The sequence below is a fragment of the Dromaius novaehollandiae genome, chromosome 5 (assembly GCF_036370855.1).
Source record: "Dromaius novaehollandiae isolate bDroNov1 chromosome 5, bDroNov1.hap1, whole genome shotgun sequence".
In the NCBI taxonomy this organism is placed as follows: Eukaryota; Metazoa; Chordata; class Aves; order Casuariiformes; family Dromaiidae; genus Dromaius; species Dromaius novaehollandiae.
This window is the reverse complement of record NC_088102.1, coordinates 65,794,745-65,811,445: the sequence shown is the minus strand read 5'-3', so window position 1 is coordinate 65,811,445 and position 16,701 is coordinate 65,794,745. Positions and strand designations below refer to the sequence as shown.

Below are 16,701 nucleotides of genomic sequence, written 5' to 3'. Positions count from 1 at the left end.
ATAATGACTATGTCCCATAGCCTTGAGAAACACAAGGCTCATCATATAGTCCCACAAGGTAAGGGTACGTATGGGCCAGCTATAGGGGAGCTACATCAAAGATGTCTCCTACCTTTAGCTTGAATTCCAGTTCTGCCCTGTGGTTAGTTTTCTCACAGTCGATGGTAACTTTCCCTCCAAGCTCCATTGTCATTGTACCGTATAAAATTCCTGAAAGGGGAAAAAAAGAGAATTAAGGGTCCCCAACGGTAGCCACCTGCTTTCTGAACTCAGACTGGCTTTCACTGACATGCCATAAAATTCATAACTTAGCTTAAAATTTTGAAAAGACAGAGGCCAAAGTTTCTACGAAATGGCTGTTTAGCCTAGGCATGAAGAATCCTCTCCCAAGTCCACCTTCTCCACTCTTCACCCCACCTAGGGAAAGGCTTGACAGCTGCTGAGAGTGCATCTGCGGCATGCTGACGGTGGGAAAGGAAAAATAACTGAAGTTGCATCCAGCAACTTCATTTATGCTCGTTTGTGAACAGACCCAGCTGCTTCTCCCATAGGGCAGAATGCAGCTGTGATGAGACCCAGTACATTTTCTTCTGGCAGAAATAGGGGGACTAGCAATCATGGGGGAGACTCCTTTTTACACATACTTGTCATTTTCTGAAAAGATCATTTGCAGAAAAGAAAAGTCAACCGAAAGATTTATGCATATGAATAGTTCACAGAAGGCATGATTTATGGAAACTACTGTTTTCAGATAGCTAAACTTCATAAAGATTAGCTTACACGTCAACATGCCAAAATGAAAAAATATTAATAGCCAAAACTGGACTGAACTGCTGCAGGAGTGATTTTACAACTGCAGTTCAAATACCGCCTAGGCTTAGCTTGCTAAGGAGAAATGCAGAGTGACAGCAGTGAATCAGCAGCCATCCCCAGGCTTCAGTGCATGTTCAGAGCAAAGCCAATCCTGTACTTGCACACAATATTAAGTATCAATCTCACTGAGGCAGCTGATTCACTGAGGAGTATCACAGTTAGATTAACAGAAAAATCAGAAGAGAAATCAGGATTTTTTAATCCTTTATTCTCAGAAAATCAGAAAACATATTAAACAATTTCTATGTTAACATTAAAACAACTTTATAACCTCAGAGGCTCAGAAAGGAACTTTTATTCTTTCCATCTTCACTTTAACTGCAGTACATATATGGAGTATTTTCTAGTTTCTACATAGTGTTAAAATTAACTTCCTAATTCTGTCCTCAGCTCTGCACAGGCAAATCAGGAAGATTTCAGTGAGAATTTCCAGTCCCCTACTGTGCCCTACGACTCAGGCATGGAGCAGTTGCTTCCCAGAATTACCAGGATCTGCAGTGCATGGCGTTTGAGAAGTAAGAAGAGAGCCAGCGCAAAATTAGTAAGATACCACATTATTCTTTCTATTTGCTTCTGGCATCCTATGTGAATAGTCGTAACTTACCTTTACAGTGAGCATATGGCATAGTAATGATGTAATCTTCACCTCTGTTTAGAAACATAAGCTTTGCTTTCCCATCCAACAATGCAGAAAGTGAGTTACCTAGAATTTAAAAGAACAAATTCATATATATCAAAAAAACCCCATGTTACACACAGCCACTCATCTTATCCTACTTTAGAAAAACACATTCAAATGTAGGTCTCTAATGACAGAAGAGAGAGGAAATGCTAAGAATTCAGCACAGAGCAAATCATTTACTCTTGGAGGCAGCAGTTCTAATAAAGTCTGTGCAGTAGGACTCATATTTTGCTCTGGTGTCTAGCCCGTCACAGAAAGGGCAGTAGATGAGATGAGCCATTCATGGGATGAAGAGAGCATTTCCAATGCTTTAGAAGTTTTCCAGATCCTTCTTGTGCTCTCACAACTTCTCTAACTGCGTATGATCCCAAATAACAACACATCGAACTGCCAGAAGGATAGCAATGACTCTTTACAAGTGTTTCAGCAAATACTCCTACCTGAGAAGTATTTGTCTTAACAAAAACCACTATTTTAAGTAACAACATTGTTTCAGAGCCTGCAGCTGTGCTGTCATTCTGGAGGACATTGAGATTAATAGATTTGAGGACATTCTGAAGCTCTAGGGTTCAATTCCTTGAAGTCTGAGAGCTCAAAAAATCAAACAGTCGCATTTATACAGAGCACGAGTCAGCTGGATGATCAGACCTCTATAAAATGCCTGATTTGTGAGCACATGCAAAGTAGGGTGACAAACAAGTGTCCACAAATCCACACGAACCTTTGCTTTCTGAAAACCAGGTTTTCAATGCCCTCAAGATTTCTACCTGGAAAATTTTTTCTATAAATGTCAGTATGATCTCACATTGAGATGGTAGAAATGTGAAGGAGAGCTAGGAAAGCCCAGACAAGGAGTTAGTGTTTCCTGACGGTAGATGCTCTAAGCATTTCTTTGCTCTGAATCCTCAGTGAGGTCAGGAGCAGTCGAAAAACACAACAAAACCATTGCCACAGTTGTCACCTGGAAGACGTCTAGGCCTCATACTTACCATAAAACTTGGACCTCGCCAGAATGCTGCCGGTGATGCAGAACCCGTCCTTCCTATTGCTGACGTGGAAGGCTGACACTGGCGGGTGGTGGGAGACCTAGATGAAAAACAGCCATACATCATCAATGGCAGTCTATACGGTCTAAGCAGAGTGACGGATGCACGCACAGCTTCAAGCAGCGGCTCTAGGGAAAGCACAAGATGGAGGCCATATGACTGAATAAGGTCCTCTATAAGCCCCATTCAAACCACTAGCCTCAGTGTTAAAGGAGGGATCACTGTACATGAGCGACAGAAGCTCTGCTTAACCCTTTTCCCCCACGCCACATTTTCTTGCCCTTACATATCTGAGGTCACTTTAGGCCTACACATACACTGTCAGATTTTCAAGGCGATAAATGACAGTGCAGCTCATGGCAGAATTTTTTTTGACACCATCTGAATAACCTCCACAAAAGGGATGCAGCAGCTGAAATAAAATAAAAAGAAAAAATCTTTGATTCAATAGGAAAAAAAAAGTAAAGTAAAACAGGGAGTCCATGTACCGAAGTCCACATGGTCCCCAGATCCCTTTGTTAACTACGCCAATCTCAAACTAAATTTTGCCAGGCCGGTTTACTTGTGAGTTCCGCCCTTCTTTTATCCCCAAATATATGGAGATAAGCCTTCAGGATGGCAGGTTTAATAATAACTTGGTTAGGTGGTCTATACCCTTTCTGACAGAGGGAACACAAACCACAGAAGTGTTTTATTAATAAAAAGTAGACAATAGTATTCCAGGGAAACAGTCTTCATTGAAGAGGCTAATAAATCAATGTTATATACAGAGGACTTGCATTTCCAGTCTTGAGCCCCTGCCAAAGCTATCAGTAATCTGTGTAAATCTAAAGAACAAAAAAACCCAGCAGCTACTTTGTTCCATGTCCCACTCCGAATGGCTACACAAATCTGCTCTCCCAGGATGAGGTGGGGAAAGTGGTTCTATGCAGAGGTGCTCCTTGTAATACCTGGGCATCCAAATCAAGCGACTTACCTGTTCTGCTATGTAGAACGTGTGACTGTTTGTCTGAGGGTGAAACCAACAGCAGCGAAATGTCTCTCCCAGAATAGGATTGTATGGCTTTTTTATTCCCTGAAAAACAAAGCAACCAAAAACTGCTACAAACAAAGATTTGCAATCCAACTTTACACTGGTAGTCACAAAACAATGTAAGAATTTTCTCCCTGATGTTTTAAAACAAGTCAGTCACAACAATCAAACCCAAGAACTGGTTATGTACATCCTCGTGCTCTGACCTCTTCATGTGAGCCATGGATCCGTCTGCTTTTCCTGCCACCTTAATCTTTGATATTGCCTGAGCAAAGCCTTAAAGATGCCCAAGCTTTATTATTTCTGTGACTATAGGCAGCAGGTACATACTGATGTAGAAATGTGGCACTATGGTACTAACAGCTCTGAAAAGAGAAAGAAGAGACCCACTTTCAACCAAGATAAAAATCTTGCATCCAAGGAAAAAATACCTGCTGATGACTAGTTCTGCCTCCCAGCTGTCCAATGCAAAGCTCAGAGTCAACCAACACTATTTTACACATGAAAACTGCCGCTGTCTGCTTTAATTCCACCCTGATATCAAACACGACTTCAGTTTTAAAAGTAACTGGCAAAATCTTCAGAACAACAGAAGAGGTAAACGGTCAAAGGAAAGGCAATAAGGACATACACAACCATAGCAGAACATTTCAATGTCCATTACATGCCAAACTTATGCATCCTCTTACCTTTGGCTTCTTATAGAAGCCTGACAAATACCACCTCAAAACTTGCTTCATTCGACTGTATGGATCTTCTTCAAGGACAGCCCTGTAGGACAGGACAGAAAATGTTTACTTGCATGCCCTTTATGCCACTCAAACGTCACATTCATTTTATACCAGTATAATGACATTAATTTCAAAAGTCTTCCACCAGTACAAAACTGAAATTAACGTTTGGGCTGCTGACAGTGAAAAAGGTGTCTGCCAGCAAAAATTGGATTTTTAGTGATGTACCTCATGCAACACATACATAAACTCTTAAGAAGTGACACTCCTTGCCCTGCACTGCTGCGAAAAGCCTAATAAAAATCCTGGGGTTTATGAAGTTTGATTGGAAATACATTGAAGTATGCTAATGTGGGACTGCCACTCACACGAGCACTTGGTTGCAGTGAACAGTACAATGTGGTTCATAAAAAAAATAATACTTATTCTTCTAAATCAAAGACAGATCTCATTTTCTCTCTTTTTGTTTCCTTCTTTGTTAAAAAATTTCAAAGGTGGTGTGTTACATGGCCTTTTTCAGCCCACTAAGATTTCATAGAATAATTTAGGCTGGAAGGGACTCAAGGTCATCTGGTCCAACCTCCCAACCCAAAGATGATATGGGAAGTAAACGTAACAGTAGGATTCCTGGTATTTCTGACCTGATCAGATTAGAAAATCTACCTAGACAAATTCTTGTAAAACACATTTAGAAGGAGCATGCCTACCATAAAGAGGTTTATTTAACAAAACCTTCAAACCTCTCAAAGTTTCCTCGGATCTCAGCACTGAGAAGAATCATTTCCTGAACTTCACGTTACAAATATGGCAAAGAGAGCTTGAAAATACCTTATAATTCTAAAATAATCCAGAGGCAGTGACATAAACATGAGTAACCTGTGCTGCACACATGGACTTTAAAATACACCAAGCTTATCTCACTGAGAAAGATGGTCCTATTTACAAGCATAACGTTTTCTATTTTCTGCTCTGGTGCTCCCATCAAGGTGCATCTGACCAATGGTGTTAGAAGATGTTTCCTATTTATTTATCAGCCAATATAATTATATTGCTTTCTGGGACAGAAGCACTCAGCAACTCTTCCACAGTTGCTCTCTGTCCTCCAGGGCTCTGTACACCAGGTACACCAGGAGGTGGCATAGCATTGCCACAGGATGCTCGTGGGAACGAGCCGAATCCCCATCAATTTGTATGTGTGGAAAGACTGCTTTGTCTAGAGTTTAACCGCTTTCCTTGCTTCTTCGCCCCTCATTGGCAGCAGTCCCTCTTCAAAAGGTCACACGCTGGCTGCTGCTGCCTGGCTTGATTTATTGCATATTACTGTGTATTATTCAGGAGCCCTTCAAGTGTACAAGCACACTCTGCCAGCGCCAGACTCACACTGTTGCATGTTTTGGTGCAAATAAGAGATGTACACCAGCCAGGTGCACTCTGAGCACTGCTTACTGGGAAAGCAGATCCGCGTGGTAGTAGTAGTCGGAGAGTTTGTTCAGGAACGAGCGAGGCTCCAGGATGAAGGTGGGCAGCACCACACGGGACAGGTCCATGCCCGGTCGCAGCTGCTTCAGCAGGATCCACATCAGGCTCTTGTTCTCCTCTGAGACGGTTTCTGTCTGAGATGATTCACCTGTCTGTGATGGAAAAAGGGAAAGTCAATGCAGGAGCAAGAAAACTCTTTCCTGCAGGTGCATCTGCAAAACATTAAAGGCCTTAATACTGCAGCGTCCACCAGGGCTTACAATACTCATGGGTCTGTCACAATGTTCATTCCTTATCCAGGTTTTCATGTGTGCATGTGCTGGCAATATAAATTAATTCCACGCTGAAATTGCTGTGCAAGGTCATATTGGAAGTGAATCACCGCAGAAGGGAAGGATAGAGAAAGAAGGGGAAGAGGGGGCAGGAGGAAGAGAACAATTTCAAGTCATTTCTGGTTTGCTTTTCCCTCAAATACCTTACCCTCAATAACTCTTTCTTACTTGCTATAACTAAAAACTTTTAAAAAGAGGAAGTTTTATTTGTTATCAATCTACCTAATGGAGAGTTGTCTTCTTTTTAAATTCTAGGCCAATTTTTGCAAGCTCAAAGTCCTTCTGACACTTGTCTCTGTCTTCACCTACCTGGTGCAAACAAGGCAAAGCTGAAACATCCATTCACACAGATGCATAAGCACTCACCTTTCAAATGCATATGGGTGCACGTACATACATGCACACCTTTCAAATGAGCTTTTAAAGCCATATCAGAAATTTAACAGTGATGTTTTACATCCGTGATGTTTTTCATGCCAAATCTCAACTGTCCACACAGACTGAGGGGCAGAGAGGCTTTGCTTTGGACAACAGTATACCTTATTAATGGCCATGTGCTTATCTTGATATATCTCAGCCCACTGCTGATAGCAAACTCCATCATTGCACGCAACCCACTTTTCCTCATGTTACCGTCACCGCTGGGATAAGACTTAACAACTAGTCCAACCTGTGTGCCTCAGGTGAGGAGAGGCCTGTCTCTTGGCCAACAACAGAAATCTAATAAAACATCTAAGGCTGAATGGAAACTTTTTGAAAGTGCACTGGATGTTACCTCTGCCTAAGCAATCACACTATGGCCGGGCTTATTTTAAGCTATACAAAGCATCACCTTGTACAGCAGAAATTTATTCCTTTCCGTTGGGTTTGTACAGCAGTTTTATGTTTTTATTTAAAACCACAGAGAGCTTCTTCCCCTCCACACCCCCACATAACACACACCAGCGCTGCCTGGTAAGCTCATTCAAGCACCACAGTAGCAGTCTGCCCTGCTAATACTTCTAGGACAAATTTCAAGTGACAAAAACTCATTTCAGCGTTGGTAGTAGTTAGATATTAAGCTTCCTTTCATTTTGCTGTTGCTTAATTCCTCGGCTATATTCAGAATCCCCTGTTTGGTCCCAGTTATGTCTTGTTGGGTGTCTGGGATGGGATTTGAGAAGAGAGGTGCCTCCACCACCCTCTCAGACTGCTTTGCACCCAACACCCAGCTCTGGGACTGCTCGGGGTGTCACAGTGACATCCTGCTAACAAAGGCTCTTATATGCAACATAAGTGCACCCTCCTGCTGTTAAACGACATGAGAAATTGCTTCCCAGCAAGAAACAGCCATTTAGGAATCAAGCGGCTCAAACGCTCCATTAGGACACACAAAAAGGATGTTCCATGCATAACGAGGAAAGGAAAGTATCATATTTTGTATCATGCAAGAACTGAGCAGCCTAATTGGCGGAGATACATGCTCGGAATAACAATCCCCACTCCCGCTGGCGCTGTGAAGCGTTGTGCCAATGCTATGTGGCTCTTTAATGCAGTAACTGGTTAAAGCACTCGCTGATCCTGGAAACACGCCAAAGCACGGTAGCAGAGCTGCTGTTCATAATGCATAATTATTAGAGCACGTGATAATTCAACATAATTTTGCAGCAAGCTGTGCATTGCTTTATCTGTAAAACACTGGAACTCACAAAGAAGGTTCTTAACTGCATCTAAAAGGCTGCGTGACAAATACTATGAACCCAGAGACATTTCAGTAGGAGCAGTCAGGGCTTAAAATGATTTTTTTCTATTTACCTCCCCAAATTCTTCATAGATCTGTTCAATATAAGTCGTCCCTTTCCTTCCCGGGGAGACGTCTCCGTGGATTTCTGACTGATCGCTCTCGCTTTCATTTGTCTTTCGGCTGTTCTCATGCGTTTCGTTCTCTGACTCTTCTACGTTGTCTCTTTCGGACTTGTCTGAAAAAGCATCATTCTCCAAATGGTGGTGGTTCTCCAAGGCTGAGTCATTCAAACTGAAACACAGAGTTCATTATTTGCTTCTAGGAGAGACTTCTGCCTTTCCAAAAATAAATCAGTGAAATGTAGCATACAGGGGAAAAATGACATTGTGGAATACATTTTCTTTTCATTATTACTACTGCTTTATTTCAACAGGACAGTCCTAAATCAGCCCTATGTTTGAAAAGGCAAGTTTAAAAATCAATACAAGCGAGTATTTTCGCGCACACACACAAAAACTATCCTGGGTAACTTGTTGCCATCAGATAATGCTGTGAGCAAGACCTCTGTACAGCTCAAAGCATGTAACAAGAATAGCCAGATAATAATAGCATCCAAAGACAACTGTGGAAGAAGTAGCAATCTTCATGCTCAGCAATCCAAGCTTTACAGAAGGAGGAGAAAGCCAAAATTTGTCCCTCACGTAGTCTATAGCATCTCCATTTGAAAAAGCAGATGCAGCTCATATGACAGATGGCAAACAGGATTAGATGGACTATAAGTTGGACCTGAAAAGGTAATTACTAAATGCCCATTTTTTCCAAGTGATATTTAGCATGGGCTTCAGTTTTCCTTATTCATACATGTCTCCACACAAATGCCACCTCTTTACTGGCCTAGCCTAGCTCTCAGGTGCTGCTGACACTTTCCTCTGAAAATTTCTTACCTAATCCCTCATGCAAAGTCCAAGCTTCCATCTTGGGAATTATTTCAAATATGGAAACAACAGCCACTCCTCCCAGATATAATATCAAAGGTGATAAGCCAATTTTACCAACATACAGGTAGGCCATTAGGTTTTGTCTTACGAATCCTCAACGCACACACGCACACACACACGAAAGCTTGAAATCTCCCTGTAAAGGGTCTTCTTTATGGCTATTCTGAGCACGTTCCAGTTTTGTATATAGATTAATGTTGAAAATTCCCACCACTTATTCCCCCTCTCTTTTTGATTTTTTTTTAGACATAACTAGGCATTGCTGGTTAGAGTCAGATTAAAAAAAAATAAGCCTGAACACAGAACTAGCATTAGCCTGTCAGAAGGTCTCAGCTTCCAACTATGCACTTAAATAAGCTGATGATTTTTAACATGCCAAGCAAGCCCAACTGCGATAGTTACAGCTCAGTTTCTAGAAGAGCTCAACAGGCCAATTTCTTCTGAAAGTCTGCTCTGCAGTCTTCTGTACCTTTAGAAAATATTTCTCTCAACTCCATTTATATATACATGTATGTATGTATATATATCTATATGTATATTTGTAAATATATATAAAAAAGACAAGACCTTCAATTTCCAGTTTCACCATGAAATAAAATTAAGAACATATTTCAGAGAGTCAATGATGACAATACTCCAGCACTTAGGACTTGTTCTTAGACATTCTGGATCTCCATTGTTGTATTGCCAGGATCTCATCTCTTTATTTTAGATAGTGACCAGCAAACATAATGACTGATAACTGAATATATTAGAAGCCTAGTGTTAAGCATATGTGTGAGTTTAAAATAACAAAGGCAGGAAAAAAGGGTGAAGAAAGAGCTGTCAAGAGAGATTATCGCATGATTCCTCAGCCCAGATACTTCCTGGATGGTAGGTCATTTATTAGCTGCTGACAATTCAAAGACTTATTTCTTTGGGATCAAAGATCAGCTAAATATGTTAGTGCTTGCATATGGTTGCTATATTCGCTTAACTAGTGAAAGTTTTCTCTATGGAGTATACACACTTGAAAGAAAAGTTCATTATAAGACCTATGGTTCATGAAGTAACAAATACTTCTACTTCACATTTGTAAGAAGAGCAGCTGCTTTTAAGTGTGACCTTCCTCACATCTGTGAAACAAAGTTTTGGTGGAGCAAATGACTCTTTTCTTAGATTCTTCTGCTTTCCCCCCCTACTCCCCCAGAAAGCATCTTTTTGTAAATAGATTTTTTTAAGGATGTCAGATGTACTCCAAGCATGAGTCAAATTCACATGAAATCCCACTGAACAGTGCACTGATTGCTGCCACCACCAAGGCAAGACTTATGACATCTGGAGCCAAGGAGCATCTCTGGGGAACCAAAAGGAAAACAAGCGCTCCTCGTGCTGAGGAACAAACTCGACATCCTGAAGTGGAGCCAGGCACTTCTGTTCTTCCACACAGCATCAACAGTAAATACATATAATATGCTTAAAACCAAAAGCAAGCCATGAGCCTGAACTAAAATCAATGTAAAGGCTTCCAAAGGGATTTGGATCAGGCTTGAAAAGCTGAGAGGGAATAACTGTGCTAAAAGTCAACAGCTGGCTTCCATTCTACCCATGAACACAAATGAGTTGGCATTTTTCAGGGATAATTTACTGTTTCAGTGTATTGGAGCTGTCTGATGCCAGTGCTTTATTCTCTAGGGGAGTTCCTGGAAACTTTGACCAATGACCAGAACTTCTGTGGGTTAGCTGCTGCTTTTCTACACAAAGCAAACACACTTTGGCTCTGCATCAAACAAGGAGACAAGCCAGATATCTGGGGGTGCCAGAGATAAGAGATGGAAGCAACAAGAAGTACAGCTTCGCATCAGGAGTGTCCTGTTTTCTTACAGCCTCTTGTCTAAAATCACAGATCTGCAAAGATCTTCAGCCCTTGATTCAGCAGCACGCTTTCACAGCTCTCCCCCTCTCATATTTATATGCTACTGAAGACATTGATTTCAACACCACTGTATAATCCTGACTTCTTTCCCAGCAGGAGAGCAGAAAAGCAGCCAGCAGGCAAATGTAGCTTTGGCTCAAGGGAAGATTCCCTCTTGCCAAGTCCCTTGGGGATTGTTTTCCCTGGAATACACAACATCTCCCTTTTCTTCTTCCTTTTCTTTTTCTGACAGAGTCGTTTGGCTAATTTGAAGATAGAGTTAAATGTAATTAACTGGCCCCCTAACAACAGCGTGCCAATTTAATTGGTACGATTCCCTGTAGGGAAGGCATTTAATTAGAATGATTTAATCCCTGCGAGAAAGCGCTGTCAGCGGCAAACCCAAAACTCTTTGCTCAGCACTTGGACAGTTTTGGTTTTGCTTCTTCCCTTGCTTAAATGTTCTTCATTCCTCCAGGGAATCGCATCCTTCTGACCTGTAATGACAAACTCCCCCAGGCTTTAAGCACTAGGGAAAGTCTGGATAGAAATTAAAACCAGTGGCAAAACTCAGAGTGGAGACTGACTCGTCCTGATGGCCAGACACTGGGAAATGTTCACGTACCCCCAGTTTGAACCAGACTCAGCTAAAATCTGAGCTTGTCAAAAAAATCGGGGTCCACTGGTGGGTCCTGTGTCCTGCTGAAAACTCTGCCACAGGCGCTACTGCTCAGCCCTGTAGTTCAAGAGGGCTTTTAATATTGAACAGCTAAGTGGTGAAGCTGAGGCATCATTTGTGCATCATATGTCAGAGGAAAAATACCTTAATACTGTTTTAACTCCACCTTTTGCACTTGCAATTTACGGTAGCCATGGGTCTGCATGCATGTTCTCCATGCCACAGGCTCCACTTAATCTAGGATTTACATACACACATCCACCAGCTGAAAAAGAAATCCACTGCCTTCCTGGATTCACTGTCAGCCAACAGGCTCACAGTAAGCAAAGTCCTAAGAGACCCTCTTAGGCAGAAAGAAACCAGAAAAGTAAATTACTGGAGTAGAGGCCCAAGTGCAATAAAAGGACCAGCCCAAATATCAAGGCAGATGCCCTAGTTCAGATCTCCCTCTCTTCTCACTGGAGTGCACAGGGTGGGAACACCACAGCCTTTCAAAGCAAAGGACAGCCCAAAACGCTGCCATCTGGTGAGGAGTCGGATCTCTGCTGTTGTTATACTTGTAACAGAGCCTAAGAAAATCACTTGAAGGTGATGTCCTACCATGCTGGGCATCATCCGTGCATACTGTAAGAATTGCTACCCTAAAAACTTATTGTCTAACCAAAGGTGCATTTCTGTGAGCCCTAAGAGCCAAATTCTTATCAGCAGAAGTAGCAATAGACACCACATGTCCCCTAAAGTGGGAACCAGGAGAACTGTCTATACCACAGGAATTTTTGAGGTCACCTATTTAGCTATAAGCAACAGATAAAGCCTCCTCTTTTTTCATACTGCCTGAAGAGCATTGATGTGAGTTGTTCCAAAATGCTGCTGTAATACCATGAACAGAAGAAGGCTGCAGGGACTTTTTCCCCATATGTGAAAATTTATCTGATGCATTGAGGAGGAAATTGGAAACCACTCAAAACCCCTGTGGAGAAAGAAAGTAATTATAAAACTAAGGATGCAGTGTGCGCAGTCTGCTGACTATGACACAGTATTATTAGCAGCAAGAGTGCATTATTAAAAAACAGATCAGACTCCAAGCCATATGTGCTAACCGGCAGACAGACACTGTAAGTGTCTGGCTAACCCCAAGTCCCCTTTAGTGGCTAGACCCTGCAGTCTTTACTCAGGCAAGCCATTTTTCATGCCAGCATCTCCAGACAGCGTTTTGGCCCAAGCAAAGAACAGAATGCAATTTTTTCTGATGCACATGAATGCAGCTGAGGTTACCTCCAGCCTCTGCGCTCAAGCACTAGGTGACAGGAGACCCCACGTTCACCAAACCTGATGGATGTGGCAGAGGAACCTGGAAACTCATTTTTAAATGCCTTTCCTATGTGGACTCTGGCTAGATTATGCTCAAATTAAAAGGATGCTCATGTATGAGCCTTGAAAAGCTGCTCTGTGCATTAAGAAGTGAAAGTCCAGTCTTACTGGAAGAGCTCCTGGTCCGAGATGGTGCTTGTGTGAAAGAGGTTGTTGAAGCCTGCGTGGGCTGCGTCAGTCGAACAGTTCATTTCTCCATCCTTCCCCTGCTTGGAGGCACTGAGCCGAAAGAGGCTGGAGCAGCGCAGGGCAAGCTCCAGAGCATCCAGCCAGCATCGGCCTGTAAAAACAAGGGGAATTATTTAAGCACAGGAGAGAAAATAAGAAGATTCATGCATCGCCTCTCAAAAGCTTCTTACCTCAGAGTAAAGCTCATTTTAAGGCAAGAAGTCACTGTGTACAATAATCTCCTTTTCATATACATAATCCCTAGGTTAGCTGACCAGAAATGGTGCACACTTTGGCAGCTGCATGAATGACACACGTGCACGGGTAATACAATGGAAACTCACCCCAGTTCTGCTTCAACAGCACCTCTTCCTCTCCACCTACTCATGCCCTGCTTGTCCCCGTCTGCTTTCGACTGAGACGCAGGTAATGCACAGAGGTGCTTTTGAACTGCCTGGCAGCCTCAGCTGCAGGGAGCACACACCGAATGCAGGCAAGGAGCAGGGCTGGCTGTGCTCTGCTCCCCAGGTCCCAATACCTGTGAGGGAACTGCTTGTCAGGCTATTTTTCCTCTTTTTCCTTAATTTTTTTTCCTCTTTTGCCATTCTTCCCCCAGCTTCTTAGATAATTAGGGGGGAGTATCAATTTTTCTTACACTGCCACAAAAAGACTTCACCTGAAGATAATTTGCCAATACAAGAAACTACAGACACGGCACAAAGACAAGACAGATTACTGCCAGCGGGCAGCAAACAAAAAGTGCAGGAACCCAAACTGCATATTGACTCCTTTTGCAGTGACCCATCCAAGACCACAAAGTGGGGTGTTATTGCTAAAGCATAACCATTGCAGTGCTGGAGCCTCTGTATTCTTGGAAGCATTTGAAAATAGCCTGCTGCTGTAGTTCAGAGTCACTAATGAGGCCAGGACACCTGCAAATTGGCTGAGCATTCAAGAATGGAGGTATCAAGGGAGATACCCTCTAATTTCTAGCATGTAAAACAGAGCTTTTCATTATGGTCCTCCAAATACATTTTGCAATAATTAGGAGTGCACTTGAGAGGCAGTGAAGAAAATGACTAAGGATTTTGCTCTGGCAATGGCAATTTGCTACAGACAGTTTTCCTCTGGACCACATCCACTCCTAGGTCCCACTTGGGAAATGGTGCTGTTACCTTCTACTCTACCACACAATGAGCATCAAGCACACACTTAAATCTCACTGGGATCCAGCCGCTCTTGGGCAGAATTCCTGTCGACTTTGATATGACCAAAATCTAGCTCTATAAGAAGATAAATCAGAGTTTAAAAAAATCCACATCACAGGTATATAAAGAAATATTTATAAACTTGAATAGCTCTTAGTGCTTGCTTTGATACAAAGCTGTAACCAGTGAGAGAGAGGGAAAAAAAAAACCCAACTTTGAAGAACTCCACTTGAACACTGAACCACAAACACCACACAGCCCAGCCATTTCCTCCAATTTCCTCCCATAAATTCCATCAGCACCAGCTTATGATTTAATAATAAAACCATTCATAATGGTTAATAAAAGATTAGGAGTGTTGAAGGCTGTTGGAATTGATTTCACACTATTTGGTATTTAACAAACATTCTTACATGAAGGCTCTACACGCGGGGATTTATTCCCTTCTCGCCATTGGGAGAATTTGCATGGACAACCCATTAGAGTAAATGGCTGCTCTGAGTGCAAACCCACTTCCCCCTGTGGGTGCCCTCTCCCCCGACCCATCAAGATGAAAGCCTATTTTTGGCTATTATTCGCAGCCCTGTGCTCAGGCAGGGGCGGTGGTGATGAGGTAGCTCTCGGGCCTGGCATAGCCACTGCCCGGGTACTCGCTCCTCCCAGCACGCGCTCACGGGCTTGGCCGAAGATTTGGTGTCCCACCACGTTGCCAAAAGCAATTTCTACATAACATATTTAGGTTTTATGTCTCTTTATATAAATCCCTGGGAGGTGTTACTAGTAATGTTAACAATCTTGGAAATCTTATTCAAGGGGCCTACGTTAAAAAAAAAAAAAAAACTTGTTAAAAATCTTCATTTTAATATTGCAGTGCAGAAGCACAAAGCTTTCAAGGAATTTTCATTAGAGAAACACACTGTGCCTTAGCAGTCAACATTACTTTTGCCCCACAGAGCACAGGAATGGCATCAGGGTATGGCCCTGTATTCGTTTCTAACAAAACGTAAATTCAAGGGACATGGAGCAGTATAAGAGCTAAGACACAGGCCTTCGGCCATCAGGTGGTGCTGTGAATCCAAACAAATACATGCCACTGAAACCGACATAAAATACGGCATTTCCTCTGCAAATTAAAAGGTTACGTTCTCTGCAAGTCAACAATGTGTTAACTGCACCATAACACAAAAAATTATGCCCTCCAAGTTTTGAGGCTTGCACACAAGATAAACCTGTTTCATTGCTACAGGCCTACATGAAACGTTTTTATGTCTGAGTGATCTTGCTGTTGAGTAATATTCATCCTTATTGCGAAAAGTATAGGAGAATTCTGGCATTTGGATTACTTAATTGCTTATATAATGAGTCTACTCACTCCCTCAGGAACTGCAGAAGGGGAAAAAAGTATGTGGTCAGGTAATTAAAGGCTATCATCTATAGTTATGGTAGTCCATGTGAAGGCTTCATTGGTTACCTTAATTCTCACGTTTCCACATTTTGAGTGGTTGACTCCAGTCATTTTTGTATGCAAGATAATTAGATCAGAGAAGCAGAATCTGAGTTCGTTAAGGGAGGAACGGCAGCACAGTATGATTCATATAAAGGAAGCAAAAAAGAGCTGGGAAGGAGTTATGATTGCATTTGTTTAGAAGGTTTGAGGTTTTTTAAACTGTAATGTAAAACACTACAATCAATTACCAGATTTTTATCATAATCTTCTACAGACTGTGCCGTAAAACAAGCCTATATTTAAACCGTGAAGGAAAACCCAAGAACATACTATCAGCCTATGGCAGAATCCCCCCACAGGCTTTTAAGCACTTATTATACCAAATGATATAATACTCTATCCGCCTCAACGACAGTTTTAGGAGAATTTTTGCACAAATTCTGTTGCCTCAGGAAGGTCTATATTACCTCCTTTTGCCTGGGAGCAAGGAACAAAGTGTTCCCTTAACCAGGCAGTCTCGCAGCATGATCCCTGCTCCTTTGCGTGTGGCATTTTGTGCTGACCTCCAAGGGCAGGGCCCCCGGGGGAGCTGCAACTCCCACATTGGGTGGGGATGGCCAGGGATGAGACAGAAAGATGGTAAATAGTCCGTCTACACAGACCCCTCCCATCTGGCTCAAAAACCACGCTCACAGCCATTACAGGGAGAGATGAGTTTATAAAAAGCAGCAAACAAAGCCGAACACAGATCTCACAGATGTCCCACACCTTCTCTAGGCTGCCTGGTCCAATGGGCTGGACTAGGTCTCAGTAGCCCTTCGAGTGGGACCCCAGCACTGCTGGCCAGTGGGAATCACGCAGGAGCCCCCCACTCCTCAGGGATGCCCCTGCCCACCTTCACAGCGTGCTGCCAGTACCTGACGCCTGGCTGAAACCTGGAACCTGCTGCTCAAACCAACATTTTTGTCACAGACAAAAGGGAACCACTAAAAACAAACAAACGACACAAAAAGCTTCTCCTCCTCCCTCTTGGAAAA

General features: G+C 42.5%; 1 protein-coding gene across 7 annotated transcripts in view; it reads right to left on the bottom strand.

Annotated features, from left to right (window-relative positions):
• The window catches only part of OSBPL5 (oxysterol binding protein like 5), a 114,665-nt gene that overhangs the window by 11,589 nt on the left and 86,375 nt on the right, over nucleotides 1-16,701 (bottom strand). For all 7 annotated transcript variants that reach the window (XM_064513124.1, XM_026092761.2, XM_064513123.1 and 4 more), the window contains exons 8-15: nucleotides 12,950-13,121; nucleotides 7,971-8,190; nucleotides 5,812-5,996; nucleotides 4,324-4,405; nucleotides 3,578-3,676; nucleotides 2,545-2,641; nucleotides 1,478-1,576; nucleotides 113-210 (exon numbers count right to left, since the gene is read on the bottom strand). In XM_064513124.1, the coding sequence (XP_064369194.1) occupies nucleotides 113-210; nucleotides 1,478-1,576; nucleotides 2,545-2,641; nucleotides 3,578-3,676; nucleotides 4,324-4,405; nucleotides 5,812-5,996; nucleotides 7,971-8,190; nucleotides 12,950-13,121 (1,052 nt within the window). The remainder of the gene's footprint in view (nucleotides 1-112; nucleotides 211-1,477; nucleotides 1,577-2,544; nucleotides 2,642-3,577; nucleotides 3,677-4,323; nucleotides 4,406-5,811; nucleotides 5,997-7,970; nucleotides 8,191-12,949; nucleotides 13,122-16,701) is intronic.